This window comes from Falco rusticolus, chromosome 2 (genome assembly GCF_015220075.1).
Source record: "Falco rusticolus isolate bFalRus1 chromosome 2, bFalRus1.pri, whole genome shotgun sequence".
Lineage (NCBI taxonomy): Eukaryota > Metazoa > Chordata > Aves > Falconiformes > Falconidae > Falco > Falco rusticolus.
Window position 1 is genome coordinate 56,867,436 of NC_051188.1, and position 19,866 is coordinate 56,887,301.

General features: G+C 41.1%; 1 protein-coding gene across 8 annotated transcripts in view; it reads left to right on the forward strand.

Moving 5' to 3' along the window:
* FARP1 (FERM, ARH/RhoGEF and pleckstrin domain protein 1) overlaps positions 1 to 19,866 on the forward strand; it is a 213,855-nt gene that overhangs the window by 161,998 nt on the left and 31,991 nt on the right. For 6 of the 8 annotated variants that reach the window (XM_037377826.1, XM_037377829.1, XM_037377824.1 and 3 more), the window contains 4 exons: positions 1,535 to 1,603; positions 2,346 to 2,421; positions 4,554 to 4,794; positions 18,924 to 19,114. In XM_037377826.1, the coding sequence (XP_037233723.1) occupies positions 1,535 to 1,603; positions 2,346 to 2,421; positions 4,554 to 4,794; positions 18,924 to 19,114 (577 nt within the window). The remainder of the gene's footprint in view (positions 1 to 1,534; positions 1,604 to 2,345; positions 2,422 to 4,553; positions 4,795 to 18,923; positions 19,115 to 19,866) is intronic. The other 2 variants (XM_037377822.1, XM_037377823.1) reach the window with 2 other exon arrangements.

Below are 19,866 nucleotides of genomic sequence, written 5' to 3' on the forward strand. Positions count from 1 at the left end.
GTTCCTGTGTATTTTCTATTGCATCTTGTCAGCCAGAACAGTGCAAAGAACACCGTAGGGAAAAAGCTTGCATTAATTTTGTAGTAGCTGTTGCAAAGTAGCTTTCTGGAGGTAAGGTATGAAGTGTATAGTTTCCAGGTGGTTTCATGTAAGAAAATCCACCTGTGTCCTAAGCAACGGTAGCTAGTGATATTTTGGCACTCTTTGGATCCTGTGATTCTGGTATGGGTTCCTTCCTACGTATCAGAGCAGAGATTTCCATTTTTGTTGCATGTTTCTGTAGTTAAACCTATTTCTATGCAGTTAAAAGCAATGGCTTGCCTTTATGCTGAGACCTTTACGCTTGCAAAGGATTTATGTGACATGACCACCTATGCTAAGACCAAGTCTACCTGCAGTATTGTTAGAGCTGTAGAAAAGTTTTTAATAGTTGGATTATTGGCTTTTTTTCTTACACTGGCAGAAGCCTCATTGTAGATATTGCATTGTGTATGCTGGGGGGAAATCCTTTTATTCATAGAGTTTATTTTGTTTGCAAAGCTGATAGAAGCTGAACAGCCAGAAACCCTCTTCACTGAGATAAACGGTACGCTGTGGTTGCCTTGCATAACAACATAGTAGATATGGCCATTCTAACTCTCTTCCTACTTCATTTCCTGCCTGCACCGTAAATTAAGATGGAAGGACCTATGTTAGGGTAAACAAGATATAACTTGTTACATTTCTGCCTAAGTATAAGACTGTAGGTGCATTCAGCTTGCCTCCTGGTTTGGAGAGTGGGTTTTGGCTACATCCTCTGCTCACTGTGATCTGTGCTACATGCATTCAGTAACTTTTTCCAGGCCTGTGGTTATTTGCTTAGTTGAAAGGCTCTATATGAATGGGAAGGATTTGGTTCTCTGTTGAGCATTCTTGAGGTGTAGGTTTCCTTTAAACTCCAAAGGGAACCGAGAGCAGTAAACTTCGCACAGAAGGAAGCGCTGGGCTTTCTCACTATTTCATGGCCTGTAGAGAAGGAGAGAAAGGGATTTACAGCCTAAATCTCTGCAGAAAATGTGTATATGCTTAGTTGATGTGTTCAGTAGTAGCAACTGAGTCATGAAATGCAGTTTTTATCTTGGTTCCAGGGTTTACTGATACTGGACAAGGCTGGTATTTGACTCAAAAGGATTAAAGAATACTTCTTGTTCCTGAGAGGAAAATTTAAGCCCTTCTTCACTTTCTATTGTGATGACTTCCTAGTAACGTAGTACACTATGAAGGGCACACAACTGAATTTAATCATTTTTGAAATGGCATCAAAAAGTAGCTCCATAGCGCGCGCACACACACAAAAAAGAGGCAAGTAACATGCAACATGATAAAAATTTGTGTGTATCTGGCCAAGACCCCTTCCTTATGATCTTACATGAGTTTCTGCTGATAGTGACAAATATTTTTCTGATTGCTTTGACTTCATAGGCAGGCCACATGCAAGATTATGATGACCAGGTGGTATATTGTGTTAAATATTTTAACTGTGGTTTCCTTCCAGTGGTCGGACTCAGAAGCAAGTTCTTGACTATGTTAAAGAAGGAGGGCACAAAAAAGTGCAGTTTGAAAGGTGAGAGGAAATAAATTAACTATTCCAATATGTTTTAATCAAAGAAAAGTAATGATTTCCAATTAGTTATATTATAAAATCTTGGCACCAGTCTAAGTAAAAAGTTCCTTCTTTGCTGGTTTGACAGTTTATTGCTTGTATAATATGCCCTTGGCCCTGAATGTTTTGGCAGAAGTTGGCATAACCTATAGTTTACTTAAAATGAATAGTTTTCAATCTGTTTTTCAGCAGTGAGTGTACTACCATCACAGGTAACTTCCTCCCATACTGATTTGCATCCTCTTTGGTGGTATGTTATTAATATATATAAAACAGGCATATTCAGCTCATAATAAAACTGAAAGTTAACAGGAATAGATAATAGCCAACCTCAAGGGGAGAGGTCTCCAGAGAAAGCTTCCAACTTGCTAAAGCCAGTTCTGTCTGAACTCATTTTGCTCATGGTAAACTGGAAGTAATGGCCAAAATGCCCCAAAGACCATGGGAACAATTAATTATTTACAACTCGTGTTCACATGACAGACCATTTTTGCTTCAGTGCCTTTCCCTTTTCTTATAATGGTATGTTTGCAACACATAGCACATTTAAATTTTATGGAAAGGAGGAATGTTAATCTGTTCTGGAGCAAAATTTTATGAAAGCTATTGTTCAAAGGTTTTCTTTGAAGAGGCACGTCTCTTGATTCCTTTTTGTAGAAAAAACTGAAATGGCTTCTTACTGTGATTTTCCTTTTATCTCCAGGAAACACAGCAAGATTCATTCCATCAGGAGTCTGACTGCACAGCCTTCAGAACAGCATACAGAGGTGCCAAAACAAGTCAGTGATGTTGATGAAACCCTGGATCATGCCTTTTAAACATTTCTTATTAGATTACCCTTCATTGATTGCTATTTTAAAACTCTAGGATCATAGTTTTCTGCTCATTACCATTTAACTGGGAGCTGAGGAGCCCTGGGTGCCATTAAGTTTTAGGTTCTGCAAGTGGAACAGGTTCATTTCCATTGTGGAACAGCATTGCTTCCAGACAACCAGACAAATATAAATAGTGAGCTTGTCTGAGCTGTGCTAGTGACCATCTGAAAAATTGCAATCCACAGAGTTACTGCTGGTGTCCTAGGTTGTAGCTGGTTATTGCATCTGGGAAAAAATTAGTTCTTTTCTTTCACTTGGGAATTTTGGTTGCCCGTGACAAGGCGTTTTGTTGTATTAACCAAGGAGGAGAAGAATTACTTCCTCAGAAAAATTACAGCTTTGGACTCCTAAGCCATTATCTGTGGTAGATAACTAATGTAATTATCTTGCATAAGTAGCTGTTATGAGGTAGGAGTTTGCAAAGTAGTGGCAAAGTTGCTGCAGCTGTATGTTCCCATGTCCAGCTAGTAGTAAGGCTAAGCAAGTATTCACTACAGGCGCCCGGATAAATACACATGTACACACAGCCAGCCACACGGCTAAACACAAGCAGAAAACAGCACTCCCACAAACACAAACAGTGCCAGTGGCCTCACCCTGTTCCGCTCTTTGGCTGATCAGGATGAAAGTTCATTGGTGGAAAATACGCCTACATAGGATGTGGATCCCTCCTGCAACTGGTCTTAGACACTCAGTCTATCCAGTAGCAAGCTCCTGGATCCCCAGATCTCCCAGTGGCTGGTATCTGGAGATGCAAGCCCCTGAAATGATTGCTGGTACTCAGATTTACAGACACACACATGCACACACACACACTATGGGTTCCTCCAGTAATTCATACAGCCTATGCAGTAACTGACACTCATATCCTCTGGTTCCTGGTTACCTTACACAGAGGTACAGACTTAGGACGTTGCCAGTAATTGGCACCCAGGCCTCACGGTCTTTCCAGTAATTGGCCTGACTTATGGCTGCTCCAGTACTTGGCTCCCAACTCTTACCCTACTCATCAACTAGTCCAGTTTAATGTTTTCTAGCAATTACACATTGACCTACCCACCCACCCAAAATGCATATGCTCTGGTCTCTCCAGTTGCTGGCATCCCAGACACACCCAGACCATGGGCTGATGGCTCTCCTGGGACAAGCCCCAGAGGAGCCAGGTCAGGGAGCTGCATTTTCCTGGCTAGATTATTGGGGTTCCTACACCTGCCAGTGTACCCCTCTGTTTGTGGAGGCAAACCTTTGATCACATAACCTTAGGTTAGGTAGAGCTTAAATGGCAGGAGCAAGATACTAGATTAATATATTTAAGAACGCCACCCAAACCTTCGCCTTCCTTGCACTGTTTCCTTTTGATATTCACAGGCTCTCATTTCTGCAAATCTAAGAACTTCAGAGAATTCTGTTATAAATGCAGCCCATTTCAAATATCTTTTAGCATATTTATATTGTTAAGAAGAGCTCAGGTAGATGGAGTACAGCTACCAGGCAGATTAAACATATTTATGTGTGCAGAAAAGCCAGTCTATGAACTAGTGGCAGGTATGCTCCAAGGATTGAATGTGGGGTGCTCGAAAGCCCACACGTAGCTTTTTTTTTTTATTATTGTATACGTGTAGGCTGGGCAGAATTTGTCTTACATGTTTCTTTTCCTCCAGTTTCTCAGAGTAGCGTGAACACGCTGTTGTTCTTAGAGTGTTGATGGCTGCCTTAGTGCATGGAAACACCTCAAATACCCATTTTTACGTATCGCCACATTCTGTCTGCTTTCTCTTCCCTTGCTTAGCTTATATACGTTTCTGTTCTTCAAGATCAGAGACCTCTTTTTTAAAAAATTCTAATTCGTTTTGAAGCTTGGGTTACCTCTTCTGCTTTCAAGAGGCTCCTATGTTGCTGCAAATGCAGTGCAAAATTCTGGTGCGTAATTACAAGTAGCCTTTTCACTCTGACTCCCTTCCTTCCCAAACCTCCCACCCCTTCACTCTTCCCTCCCCCTTTGTCTCCCCCTTGCCTTCCCTCTTTTATCTTTCCAGAGCTCTAGCTTTGCCTATGGAGATGACAATGATGCTGCAGCAGTGCAGAGCTGCCGGCAAGGAAAGGAATTGAAAGCTTCAGCAGAAGACACTGGACAGCACAAGAGCCCTTCCTTGAAGAAGAGTCCAAAGGAAAGCAGAAAGGTGGATGGAGCAGTGGTGTCAACAGTGGAGGAAGAAGAGGAGGCTGCTAAGGACAGGGTGCAGCAGAACAGACCTCAATCACAGCAACCAAGCACAGGTCCAGCTTCCAGGGCTGCTCATGGCAGTAGCACCTCCATTCCTTTCATTGACTGCAGTGACGTAGATAGCGAGTATGATCTCCTCAGAGGACAAATAACCCGGTCATATTCCCAAACAAATGACAATTATGAGGGTGATTTGACCAGTGGTGCCTATATTCACTACAGAGATGAAAATCGCAATAGAACTAGGCATAGGGATTCCTCAGCCTCTATAAAGTCTTCCCAGTATCTCTCTGAAGAGTACCTTGATGATAACCCAGCTAATCTCTCCTTCTACACTGGGGGAAGCCCCAGGATGCCAAGGCACAGCTCACTGGTTGACGAAATGTTTAGAGGGCCAGGGAGCCGTAGTCCGCTGGCCACTCCATTGCCTCCCAGTAGCAAAGGGTCAAGCCCTAACATGAGCCTGAGTAGAACTGGCTCTCAAGGTTATGTCTCAGAAAATGGGCATGACTGCAGGGTGAGGACTGGGGAGGAGGATAGCCGTGCCAGCAGCTGCCATGGGTATTGCAGATATTCTCCAGATTCTCAACCACCTCACACACAGAAAATCCCAAATCTCTGCAACAAATCGGTTACAGATCCGTTTATCCTAAGCCAGATATCCTCAACCCCTGGGCAGGAGTATAGATCAGAGCGATATTATAAAGGAGGCAGGGTGTCTAAGATGTCTTCTCCAGAGGGCAAGATGATAGCCAACGGTGTGCCAGCTGGGGCACAGTCAAAGCAGAGCCCAGTCATGCAGTCGCTGCATGCCAGTGGCGTGATGGATCACATGGCTGCAATCCAGATGATGGAGGGCTCCACCAGCAGTGGGACAGAATCTAGTGATTCCGACTCAGAAATCATTAACCCCTTCACTCACCCCCTGGTGTTTGGAAATCCCGTTGTGCTGAGTTCCTCTCCCATGCCTAGAAATAAGTACTCCTTTGGAAGCCTTCAGCTTGATGAGGAGGTAGAGGAGGATATGTCTGTTGGCCTCAGTGATGAAGATGGTATGCAGGTCTTCAGCTGCTAGGGACCGGTGCGTATGAGACCAGTGGATACTGTGATTGCTCATTAGAGTGGTTGTATCTTCTGGGGCGTGTGAAGAGTGGCTGGTAGTAATTTCAGCATGTGGGCTATTTCAGATGTTATCATTATCATTGTACTGACCAGCCAGAGGGAAGGGATGCTAGAAATACACTAATAAGGATAAGTCTCAGTGAAGCTTAACAGTAGTGCATCTCCTCTGAAAGGCAGGAGGAGAGGGAAATTATTACTGATTTAGGTATCTTTGTAAGACTTTATACACTCACCTGTTCTTTGTATGAAGTCATATTTTAGGTATATATTGTAGCTTCTTTAACACTTGACTAGTTATTTTGACAAAACAAAAATGAAATTAAGTAGGTACATTGTGCTCTTTTGTATGTCAATTACAGGTTTTTTTCCTCTCCGATATAAGGAGAGCTTATGAGTGCCTCAACAGAGACGGGGGGGGGCGGGAATTAAACTTCCAGCCAAATGCAGGCAGCTTGATATTCAAGACCAAGACTTGTTGAAATCTTGAAATATGCTGGAAAATTTTTTCATAGCAAGAATGTATTTGGTCTACCTATCTTCATAACTCATTTTATAATCTTAACTGAGGAGCTGAGGATACAAAATTAGTTATATATGCAGGAACAATGACAATATTGGCTTTTTCTTCAGTAGGTTCAACAGGCTGATTTGGTGATGGAGATTTTGAAACTCCAAACTCTTCCTTGGGCAAGAAAGAGGATGAATTGAAAAATATAATTGAAGTGAAAAAAGCTTAGATTGAAACAGCTCTAATGAAGACTGGTATGAGTATTACTTGCAAGGCAATCCTTTCTATCCTTTATCAGTGTGGTATAAAGATTAATTACAAGAGATTTTTTTTTCTCCTTATTCTTTTAGTAGAATTATTATGGAGACATCAAAGTTCTGTTGTGGGTGATCTTTGGTGTGGGGCTTGAGATGGTGGCTGTTTAATTTCATTTTTCACTTTGATCATGAAGAATCTTTATCTGTACAGGATCCAATTAGTCTATCATAGGCTATTTTTTCTCAGTGCCACCTCATAAAATTTTCATCCTCTGACTCAGAGAATGATGGGACTAACTGTGGTCCAGGCTGATTGTCTTCTGTGCTGTACATAGAGTAGCGAGATTTTGGCACATGTGCAGAAGGACAGAGATACTAATTCTTTGTAAACTTCCTTTTCACAGACTAAAAGTATTGAGAATTAAGGCTGCATCCTATTAAAACCCGATTCTAGTTTCTCAGAGTTAATTAAGAAAATCCAGATGAAAGATCTCCTACAGTTATTAGAGCTGGGAGACAAGATGTGCTCTTTAATGCTGGCCTTAATTTTAACTTTTATGTATTTTTCTTGTGGGGGAAGGAAACTAAATCTGAGAATTTTAGGTGGTGAACAGCAGCACTGATTGAACTGCAGGTCACTTGCAGTGATGTGCATCACGCAGCATATACATGCAGCAGTGATGAATCCACCCACATAAGTACTGATGAACATGTTACAAGACTTTGTAAATCTAGACAATATAAAATGTTCAAGATTGTTTTTACAAAGTAATGAAGGAAGAAGTTTTTTTAATTTTTCTAATGCCTTGGTCTATGCACACTTGACCAGAGTTTAATCTGAGTGAAGGTTATTTAGAAAGATACCTACAGTAGTTAGGCATGTCTTGTTATATATGTTACTTTTTTGCAGTAAAATATATCTTCGTGTAAATATAAATTTTAACCCACTCATCTCCTTCAGTGTGTTGGTTTTCGTAAAGATTAGATACATCATTTCTGAACAGGAATGACTTAAAGCATCTCTTTAGACAGTGATATTTTGGTGACAGGGAATGCTCTCATTTGCTCCTGTAGCTTAAAGCATGAATCTAGAAACGGTGAGATTGATAATTAGGGAAAAGCTTGCTTATATATTATTCTAAAAGAAGGCGTTTTGTGTTTTCGATTTAGAATAGCTGTAAAATAATTGCCTTGAACGTCTCAGTATTTAAGATGATATATCAAGTAGTTGAAGCCTGCATTAGCAGAATAGCGTGAGCACAGGGAGTTGGGTGCATGAGTCTCCTTTTCTATTGTTTGGGTTTTTCTGCTGCTTGTGCAGCAAAAGTACAAGTAGTTACATTGTACAGTAAGGTGATAGCAGTCTGGACAGATGAATTAATTGCTTGTTAGACAGTAAAATTAGAGTTCAAGTAATGGATTTTCAACAAAAGGATTTGCAGTTGTTTCTGCTACTTAAGAAAAGTGAATAGATTTCATATTGTTTGGATTTCAGTGAATATAAAATTTGGTAAGTGGTGTTTACTATCTTGCATCCTTTCAGATACTGTTTTCAGGCCTGATTTCTTCTCTCATATGCCTACAAAGATAATGGATTTATAATTTCATAGGAACAGACCTGCTGGTAGCTGGAGTTAGCCTAGTTGCTAATAAAGTATCTCAACAGCTTTTCTTTTCCCTTTTGAATATTATCCTTGAAACTGAAATATTGAGGATATTTCTCTGACTATTTTCTGTCAACTGGCATTTTTTCTACTTTAAATGTTTAAGTGATTGTCGTTTTAATGCATCGGGAGTTCTTCCAGTTTGAAGAAAGAAAGTTGGTAAATTACATAGGAAATAATTTCATTTAGGATGAACCATTTTTGCAGCATACTTATGCCACTGAAGTTCCATTTAATATCAGCAGACAAGCATTTAATTAAAAACAGTCTGTGGGCCAAATTCCTCTGCCAGACACGTGGTTCATATCTGAGTGCTTGCCAAGAATGGTAAGTGAGAGAGCAATTTTAAATTGATGTTTTCACATAGGATCAGGTCCCATAGAATTCATCTGGGAGCTTGTTTCTGTGAGACAGATACAGAAAGGCCTTGCAGGGAAGAAACCTTTGGGGCAAGAGTGCGGATAAGGTGAGATGAGGGAATTCTTCTTCTGGTTCACAAAGCACGTGTGGGAAGAGGAGCCTGTCAGTTCAAGTGAGTCATTGCAAGTGTTGATTGAGCCGCCTACACTGGTCAATAGCGCTAGTCTAAGCATACCTGTGTCTTGGGTCTAACAGAGGTAGTTATAGGCTAAGTAAAAGATTTGATTCTCTGACCAATTCCAGTAGACTTTGGAGTGTCGCTGATGGTATTTTTATTCACTGTTCTAAATTTTTTTATTCTCAATAATTTACTTCTAAATCCCATACTCATCAAGTGACCAGATATCCCTGGGCAGTTGCTACAAATGAAGGAGCTGAATCCCAGGAAGATTGAGCAGCAGCATCTACTCTGAATGAGTAGTCCTGAGCCACCCATCTCCTGTTTTTCCAGAGGATGTGGACGAAACCTCTTGCTGGGCTGTCCATACGGCTTGTCACTGTGCTGAACTAACTCTGTCCATGTAGTTGGATGAGTATGGAGACGAGTTTCAAATCAGTTTAGGGGTTTGTCTGGAAATAATATGCAGATGTAGTTAGTCTGTAAATAAAAAGCACTCTGATTCTTTCTTTGTTATTCCAGCTACTTGACCACATTCAGTCATCTTCTACAATGACAGCAGAAAAGTCATGTCAGACAATTTTAAGTTTTCTCCAGCCCAGCAGCAGCTCAGACTTGTTATGTCCTGTTGAAATCTTCTCCTGGAGATTTTTTTTTCATATCAGCCTCTCCTAGAATCTAGTTTTCCTCAGTGACCTGGAATATAACATTTGGGAATAAATTTGTCTAGATGAAGGAAGCATGGGTAGTGGCAAGTTGATGTAGGAGCCAGGACCTACGTAGGATATTGCAGGTATGGAGTTTTGAATAATTGATATCTGAATAGCCTAGACCGCACTGTTTTCAGTTTGTCCATATCCCCTAGTAAACATATTCCTTGTGCATGGCAGAGAGGGTGTTCTCTGAAGATGATTTGCACCTGATGCTGCCATCATCTCAAATCACCCATGGCTCATAAGGCCTGCCTAACAAGTACCATCCCATTAACCATTGTAGTGCACACTAAATACAGAATTATCAACTTAAAACTGGAAAAGAAATTTCTGTAGCTGGAAAATGTCAACAAGTAACTGAAAGTTCTTAGGTTTGCTGTATTTGCGTGTACATCATGTGAGCTATGCGGAGCTGAGATCACTTATAAAGTAGATGGATGAGCATAATGAAAGAGTTGTGTGTTAGTAATTTGAAAAACTAAATTGATTTACCAGTTTGCTTCAAGATTAATGGGCATGCAAAATTAAACAGAATTTTCTCAACCGAGCAGCATTGGCAATGCTGAATGTAATCATTAGAACCCAGCAATGGGTGAAAAAACAGTGGTTTGTGAATTAGTTCGCTAACTGATGCTGGTATTATTAGAAAATACCACTTCAGGACCTGTGTTTCCCCCCTTGAATATTTGTAGGTCAGGTTTCTGTTTGCACAGATGTTTGCGGAGCAGCTTTTATTAGTTGACGCAGCTGTACTCGTTCTGAAGCAGTAGCGTTCATGCCAGAAGTTCCTGTCTGGCCTCTCTATCTGTCCATGCATTTACTTTGTGGTGACCAGAGAAGGTCAAATGGAAAATGGGTTAGACAGATCCGCAACCTGCTTATAGCTCCTACTTTTCTTCACTAAGAAGCAGAGATGTTTTAAATTCTGTCTTCTTCGGTCCCACAGTAAATGCACACGCCTGCAGAGTCTTTAATCAACTAGAAGTGTGTTCTGGGGGGGAGCTCCAGGGTTGGGAAGACAAAGGAAAGGAGAATAATAGGAAATATCTTAAGCAGACTAAAAATGTTTAGCCTTATTTATTTACAGTTTCCTTTGGCATAGTGTGCTTTCCACTCTTTTCCTGAGAGTTTAAAGCCCCAGTAGTTTCTTAGGATACTTGGAGAGCAAGAATTGTGTTGAACTGATTAGTTGAGAGAACTGATGAAACAGACCTGATTTTGAATATTGAAACCCAGTGATTCAGATCTCGTCAGCATGATTTATATGCAATTAGCATGAATTGTGGCTATTTCTGGAACAGTTCTTCAACAGAGGAAAGGACATCTGACCTACAAATTCTGTCAAATACCATGTTTGTTTAACTAGTCTCATTTGTCATAATGAGGCATTAGACTGCTGTCAGAGGTGACTTCAGAATGAAATTTCAATTGCTGCAGTCTAGCTTCTAATGATGAAAAATTAACAATCCAAGTTTTTCCTGACCTTCCACATGCGGGAAGGAGTTGGGTGTCACTTACCTTTGTGCACCAGGATATGGACCACTGGAGATGGACCTCATTTACCAGCATGGTTGTTACCAACTGGAAAGGGCAGTGGATGTGAAGGAAAGAGGTTCTCTGTGCAGGCATATATAAAGTGAGGGAAGCCAAAGTCCTCTTTAGTCTTCCAATAACACTTCTCTCTCTCAACAATGTAGTTTCTTAAGGCAGCTTCTGTACATTTTAGCACATCTCTTTCCTCTTCATTTAGGGGATCAGTCCTCTTCTCCATACCAAGTAAGAGAGACACTAAATATATGAGGGAAATTGAATCTTCTGGAACAATTTTTAATACATACACCTTTTCTTAGATGCTGTCAGGCACAAGTGGTAGAACAGTCCTTTTTGTCAGAAACCCAGGTGCATATTGGTGCCTCCTACTTGATGCTAATGGTTTTGGGGTTTTAGATTGTAAGTGGCTGATACACAGTATTGACATCAGGAGATTCCAAAGATTAGACTGATGTGTAAGTTTTCTCAAATGTGTGGGTAGCCGCAGACTCTGGTTTGTCAAGCTATATTAGGAAAAATTGTTGCCCATGCTGTCAGGTTCTAGAAAAGAAGGAAATTTAAATCCTAGGAAATTAACAAAATCTTTCTTCTTTCTATAGTTGCTGAAACATGCCTAGACAAGGGCACATATCTTATTTACTTATTTATAAGGCAAATAATTCTTGTGCAACATGTGGATCCTGAGCAAAGGCATCTTCTGCATTCCTCTCTGTGGTTAGGCTGTGTGGTGCCTTTGATATTTTAAAATACAGATTTTCTACTTAAAAATCGAAGGCATCATATGAATAAAAAGCCTAGCTTGGGTGACATGTAGCAGTTCTTTAGAGCATCTAGTCTTCTGTTCTAATTCTGTGGTCTATAAAGAGCGTGTAGAATAAGCTTATTTTATGTTGTTTGTTATTAAAAGCAGTGAGCACTTTCTTTTAAATGCTATGAGATCTGGAAAGCCTGTGTGCCTGGCTGAACTGTGTATTCACAGGCATGTTTTTGATGAGTGTAAATAATGGCGGTGTTATTACAGTAAAGGGGGTAAAGACCTTAGGATCATAAATCTGCATGACATGATGGTAAATACTTAGTTTGCTCTAGAATGATAAGAGTTTTAAGATGTGATTTCTATTGATTTTTTTTTGTAAAGTTGTGGCCCCTGAGAATCATAAAAATCCACAGTTCCTGCTGATAAAAATTAGCTCTAAAGACAGCAATGATACAGCTGTCACTGATTGAACATGGAAGGCTGAAGGAAAATGAATGCTTTCTGATTCAAGAGCTTTCAAGCTTGTTAAAATTAGATTAGATACTTTCTTTAAAATGCTGCAAATCCTGTTTTTAGAAGAAAAGGGGTTTGCCTTTGATGGTTTACAGCAAGATCAGAGGTAGGTCTTTCTGTTTAGTTCAGTGAATGTTAGAGCTCATGCCTGTTGCTTTTCCACGAGGCAGTTAAAAACCTTTGATTAGCTGAATCCTTATTTTTCCCTTTCCTGCTAAAAAACTCACCTGGACCCACTAACAAAAGTTCATAAGCTTGGCAGTGTTTCACTTATCCAGCCCTTTCCTGATTTCTGTGTGTACACATGCATAGATTTTTTTTAATAAATCTCAATAGTCAAAATTAATTTTTAAAATTGAAAATGCTGGGGACTTCATTCTCATTTTTGTCATTTGTTTAATACCGTTTAATGAGAAACATTTTTTGTTTCATTGTATGCACTGTTTTGTCAGCATGTACCTCTCTGGGAGAAAAAGCCTTTTCAACGTTCTGTCTATCCTCAAAGCATGGTGTATCTTCTGTTCCTTGCATTGTTTGGAAGCACTGTCTCAATGTCCTTTTACTGCAGAAATACCTATTTGTATTGGGAGTACCTAATTCCTCTTGTTACAGTGATCCTGTCTCATAGAGCGCTCCTCAGAACTGGAGAAAGCCCCCACCAGGTCGTGAGTCTCAGGTTGAGAAACTATCGTGTTGAGGAGATAAGGAGTGGAGGGAGGGGGGAAGGAGGTCTGCTTTCCAGGGCCTGTGGGCTCCATTGAGCACAACTGGACTGCCCTTCGTTCCCTAATGAAGGCTGCACCCAGCGATGGTCAAGTCTGTCTGCCGTAGCTCATCAGCAGGATCACTGCAGGCTTGGGGAGATGTCTTGTTGAAATGGACAGTATCTGTGGCATAAGCTTACATGGGGGCTGAACCTTTGCAGTTCTGTTGTAGCACCGCGTGGTGTTGGTCTGAAGACAAACAAAAGCAAGCTAACCCTAACCCTGGATACAGCAGGAAATCCTCCTATCAGTTGCTCTGTTTCTGTGTGGAGAGATAAAGGACTGATGCCCAGTGACCTTTTATTCTTCCCGGGCTGTAATGTTCACTCTTTGTTCTTAAGATGCGAGTGTACCCTGATGTAGGCCAACAGCAGTTACTGTCTGATTTCACACTCACCGCTGTCTAATACTTCAGTATACCAATAAAGCATGGACCTTTACCAGCTGGAGACATTGCTGGCTACTAAACCAACACCAAGCTTGATGAGACTATAAGCATGTCAAGCCATTTAACTGTGTATGCATGGAATTAGTTTCTTTTTTTTTTTTTAATTATTTTTAGTTTTACCTGTACTGAAGGCTTTTACTCATTCTAACTGGTATTTTGCTGTAAAACTGTCATTGGTTTAATTGTTCTGTCCATTTGCTGGCTGATGCTTTGTCCTAAATATGAGGAAATTGGTTGATTGAGAAGGTGCACCATTCTCCCAGATCCTTGCCACTCCTGCCATGGGTATGCATTTTGAAGCTGTGAAGTCCGAGTGAACCTTTCTCCCTGTCATGTTCCTCTTCAAGCCAGGCAGTTACTGGTTATGTGTGATATGGGATCCCTTCCTGAGTTGTTTTTAATTCCTATTCCTCCTCAAATTGTTTGGTACTTTATTCAGGGATGTTTGTACGCAAATTTATGGCTGATTTCTAACTACTTTTCAAAATCTTTAACAAACTGTATCCAGCACTCCAGCTTGCTTTATTTAATGGGGAAGAGATGTGCAGCTTGATGAACTGGTCTCCCTCAAGCTTTCGTGGAAGTCGGTGGGGTTTTGTTCTTGCATTGAGGGAGAGCAGAACAGCATGTCCATCCCGTAACTCTGTTAGTTCAGCAGCATGGCTGTGCCTGGTTCACAGCTGAGGAGAGAAGGGATGGACACACTTATTAAACTCTTCTCCAGTCTAAGGTACTTTAGTCGTTGGTGAAAGCGTCTGAGAACTCCTGCCGCTTCATCTGGTGCTATCTGTCACCGTGTCATTTTGTACTATGCATCTTTCTCTGACCAAAACTTTCAGGTAGAAGTTAGAGGTATGCAACCACTGTGACCATGGAAAAATTAAGCTAGACCTAACTGCGTGGCCACAGCAGTGGCAGCTCTGCCAGATACTCTCTTACTAAAGAGCCTTTGTAAGTGGTATGTTCAGTAATGCAGAGGACAAAGGGGCAACAACTGGGGTTTCATCTACCAGACTGGAGTTTAGAAAACACTAATGGGCCATTAAAGCAGGGTAACTGGTATCTGCCCCCTGACTGCAGAGCAGGCTGTGGAACAGGCCTAAGAGACAATAAGCCCTGCAGCATTCCAGGTATTGAGAAAGGTACTTTTCTGGCTCTTAACATGTTTTAATTTCTAATAATAAACCTATACATCTTGAGAACATTCTAACCCTTAACAATTGGGTTATGAGCACTGTAGCTGTACACGAGGTTTTCCAGCAGAATTTCCATCACCTTCAGTAATGGTTGATGTCTCCACTCAGTTTCCGTAATTGAGTCATTCTCACTTCTTGACACTCCTCAGAGGAGGAACATACCCAGAAGCATCTTAACACTGCTGTACTCTTCTTGCTGTCAAAACACAGTGTGTAGGGATGAGAACTGTTTCTTTTGAAGCAGATGCAGAACACTAAATGGCCTGAGTTTGTTATTCAGCAGTTTCAGGAGAAAAGGAATAGAGGAGGAGTATCTTCAGGGTACATTGAGGCCCATTTGTCTTCCTCACAAAGAGGGGAGCCCTCCCATGTTAGGTTAGTCTCTAACCAGGGCTTTCAGACAGTCTGATGCCATCTATGCAGTGAACAAAGAAAGAGGCAGCAGGCAGTTCAGCTCACCTATGACTTGATTTGACCTCTGGGAGAGACTTTCTTCTTCAGCTGAAAAGTATGGATTTGAACTGGTTTTTTTCCCCGGTACTAGCCATGTTCTAAAGCAGTGTAGCTCAGCCAGCCCAAGGCTCTGTGGGCTCCAGCCTCAGCATCAGTCCCCATGCGTGTGACGGGAGCCTAGAGTAGAGCAGGTGCTGCCAGTGGGATGGACCACGGCTGGCCACCCACAGCTTGCCAGCACTCCCATGCATTCCCAGCCCAAACCGCAGCAGGCAACTGTGATGTGTGTTTTGACAGAGGTATGGCTATTAATCGGTTTTAGCCACTGGCTTCATTTTACTTATCATGTGGAACATGTATGTGGATGGGGAGTGATTTGAGACGCGTGTACAGCTACGACGATTAACCCATGGTTTCATGTTCTGTGGCTGTATAAATGCCTCTGTCGTTTTGTAGATTGTTTTTGAGTTAGATTTCAATCGAGGTTTATTTTTTCTGTCACCTTCCCTACTGCAGTACCTTTTCTCAATGTCTGGAGAATAAACTAGTTCAGTGAAACTAAGAACCACAGCAGGTATTTTGCTATCGATGGGCTAATCTGGCATACTGTGGTAAAAGTGCATTCTCATTATTTGCCACTGTCACCAACCAGTGTTTGTTTCTCTTCGTAAACCCAAGTTCAGAAAGGAGTTGAAGCACATCCTTAATTCCTGCCCATCCACCAAGGATATAATTTTAATATGTGCTTAAGCAATCCTTAGATAAACGTGCTTTTGTACTTGTCTCTTGGTTTACGTATATATAGCTGGCTCAATTATATTTGAAAGATGGCCCAAGTCTGAATCTAAATAAAAATCATTTGGAGAACAAGCAAAGACAATTCCACATTACCAGCTGCAAACCTTCTAGGCCTCCAATGCTCTGTGCAGTACCACTTGATAGCTGGCACTGACATGCTAATAATAGCCTGTCAATCAGTGAATCCTTTAGGGTAAAATGTGAGGAATTTCAGTACCTTGTAAATAAGATTGGTCTTCTCCCTTCTGCCTCTGTTTATATTCTGCAGTATGTAGCTGATGATTAAGTCCTGTATGAATACACTCTTCTGTGGCAGAAGGTCAGGTGAAACACAAAGAAAAGACCGTTTGGTTAATGCAGGTTATTTGTTCCTCACCTCAATGAAAAGAGAAAGTCACTTTGCAGCGTTGCTGTGACCCATCAGCACGACACATGTCCTGATTGATTGGCAGTGGGGGAGAGAAGACCTTCCATTTTCATTTTTTTCGTGACATACTGACTTTTTCACAGAAGAACGAGTTTGTTTTCCACCTTTACCAGGACAGCATCCAATGTGTTGATCTTTATGGCTGCATTGGTTGTAATTAGGCCCCAGAACACGCTAATGCAACAGCATTTTGAGACCTTTTTGTCATATAGCCGCTGTCTTGTACCTAGCTTCAATTTTCACTGGTTCAGCATATTGGATGGAGTCTAGCTGAGCTGTTGCTTGTAGGTGGATTTGGTCACTGTTTGTGACACTGATGTAGCCTGGATTTGGTCACTGCTTATGTCCACGTTGATACCAAAAAGGAGGATGTAGCATTTCAACTTGCGGCAGAGTACCTTTGAGAATTTCAGTGATGTATTGATGTGCAAGTCTTCAATCAATGGACTGTATACTCAATGCTGTGAGCCACCAGGCACCTTTTTTGGTGATACTTTCCATAATACTTTTCCTAAGTCGTGTCTTCCAAGTGTAGGTTAGGAAGTCTTTTTAATTCGTTGTCCATTTGGTACTTTATAGTTTGAAACACTTGAGTTGTACTGATAAAACTAACTTCTGTACATCAGAAGTTAGACCTGGGATTATAAATAGGTAGGTAGATATGTCAATATATCTATACCATTCTATCACAGATAGGTGCTATTTAACTTCTAGACTGTAATGCCTGTGAACTTCTCACAGAGGTGCAAATCATTTATTCGCTGTCGTACGACAGGCATAGTGCCAGAATTTCTTTGTTTCCACGTTTGAGGTGATACCACTTTTCTTATGTCTTTTGTAATGTAGTTACGTACTTTTAACCTTATAACCTTGCTATTAATCTGTTTCACTATTTCTCAATGACGAATTCCATTTCTTTTGAAAACACTGTATACAGTTGTGTGCTAGTGTCAATAAAATTGACATTTGTGTAACAAGCTGCGGCATTTTCTCAAATTTCACTGAACATTGATTTAGTGTGAAACTGTTGGTAAATCCTTCCTTGGTAGCTGTAACAATACAGACCTTTATTTCAGACAAATACTGCTTTGAATTTGATTTATAATAGGCTACATAACTGTCATGATTACGTAAACTGATAACTGCATTGTTTTTTTCCTTCTTTTGTCAAAAGAATGACATACAAACATGAACTGGTTTGGAATTGGAAAACATTCATATTCTAGTAATAAATCTTGAGTTCTTCCAGAAAATAAATAGGTTTTACTACTGGCTTAATTGCATTTATTGGTGCATTTGTTTACTGGAGTATCTCAGCTGTGTTGTAGCAACAGGAACACTTACCTATCATAATCTAGGGAGGACATAAACATGGTAGTAAAATGTATTTGACGTTAATTATATATGGCAATGTATGTATTTTACATTTAATCCTAGACAGCCTGTTAGCTGTGGTAATCAAGAGCTCATCACGGTTTTTGGTTGGATTTTAATGTATGATGCCAAAACGGTACAGACTGTAAATGTTCTTCCACGTGACAGATCCATCTCCTAAAACAGGTTTAGATTTTTAGAGGTTTGGAGGAGGGGATAGCTGGGAGAACACTGGGCATTTTTGGCAGACTCTTTCCTTTGTGCAGAGAGTAGTCTGGCTGCCTCCCAGAAGACAAAATGCTAATTTCAGTAATATTTATTTAATGTAGTGTATGTGAATTCATGGAAGTGTAATTAATTGTCTCATTCTTTTAACATTTTAATCCAAAATTAAACGGGGCTTTATATCTGTGATAATCTAAAGTTGTTATGCTTTGTGCATTAAAAGTATTGCTTTTCTTATGTAAATGTAATGCTAGCATTTCCATCCCAAAACAATCAGAGGAGCATGGAAAGACCTACAAGGTATAATATACATACTTGTGTTGTGTGTAGAAATTGGGGAACTAGTAGTTTTCTTCCTTCATGTTAGATCTGACTGGTCTTAGCAGCAACACTGCTGTAGAGAGTCATAGTTTCTTTTTCTTTAGACTTCTACTAGATGAATTTGTTCTAACTTGTGTACTGTAGCTCCCTATGAAGTCTTTGAAATTCTGTTTTGCTAGAAAGCATGGCACTCGTAGGGTAACCCACTTATTGTTGTATTTATTCTCTTTCATAGAGTGGATTACAATGGTGAAAAAATTTATATTAATTTGATGTAGCAGTAAATATTGCAGCTCAGTCATGTATGCCTTGATCCCTTCCCTACAGAGACTCTCATTTTAGCCAGTGCATCAGCTAAAGGAACGCTCCAGTCCCTTGGCTGATGCAAGTGGATGCAGTTCCTCTGGCTCCGAGTCCATTTGGACTAGTTTGAGGACCCTGATGGCTGCTTCTTGTAGTGTAATTTCACATGCTGCAACTTAAGGTTGTAACTCCTTTTGGTACTTTCTAGAGAGAATCCGTCCTAACTGATTTCTCTTTTACCATTTTTTAGCAGGTTCTCTGACTGGCAGCCCTCACCTTTCAGAGCTTTCCATCAATTCCCAAGGAGGACCATCAGTGGCAAATATGTCTTTATCTCCAAACTTGAGCCCTGATGCCAAGCAGTCATCTCCCTTGATCAGCCCTTTGCTGAATGACCCATCGTGCATCAGGACTGATGATGAGGAAGAGGTCAAAAGAAAGGTAAGGCAGAGGCAGTTGGCCTTTGCTCTCTTCTCCGTGTTGTGCTGTGACTACTGCTGTTTGTCAAAGCGGCTAATATCTAGACCCCCGTAGATCCACACAGATAACTTGAGTTGGGTCACTTGGTATCTGCTGTCCTTAGCCACACAGCATGTCCAAGAGCATCCCTGTGCTCCTGAGGCCAAACTCACGGTTTGGAGCTGATATCAGGCCAGAACCACAGAACTGAGGGCTGTAACTGAGGGCTCCATGCCCTGGATTCATTGCCCTTAACAGAGGTTCAGAAGTTAGGGGCCCCAGCTCCTCTTTCAGCAGTGGGGAAAAGATAGTTAGCTTTGTGTCCCTAAGGTTAATGTGGGATAAAGCTGGGCTGCAAACTTAAAAGTTTTTTTGGACAGGGTCTCCTATAAATCTGGCTTGGTTCTAAGGAGTGCAGTTGGGTAAGTTTGTTGTAACAGAAGGAAAAGGAAGAGCATTGAGTGTGTTCAGGAGTGTCCAGCACAGACTCTCCAGTCTGCTGGGAGCACCACTGGGAGCATTTGGTTGTGGGAGCACAAAGTGCTGTCTTCAAGCCACAGCCTGCAGCGTTCAGCTGGGAGTGTTTGGCTCAGCCCCATCGTTGCAGCAGAGCCATAAGGGAACATCACATCCAAAAGTGCCTTTTGAAGATAAAGGGATTGTGTCTGAGCCAGGGTGTTCTAGGTGCCTGCTGGCTTGTCCCTCCTGTGCTGCAGGGCGAGAGGGGGTTGCCT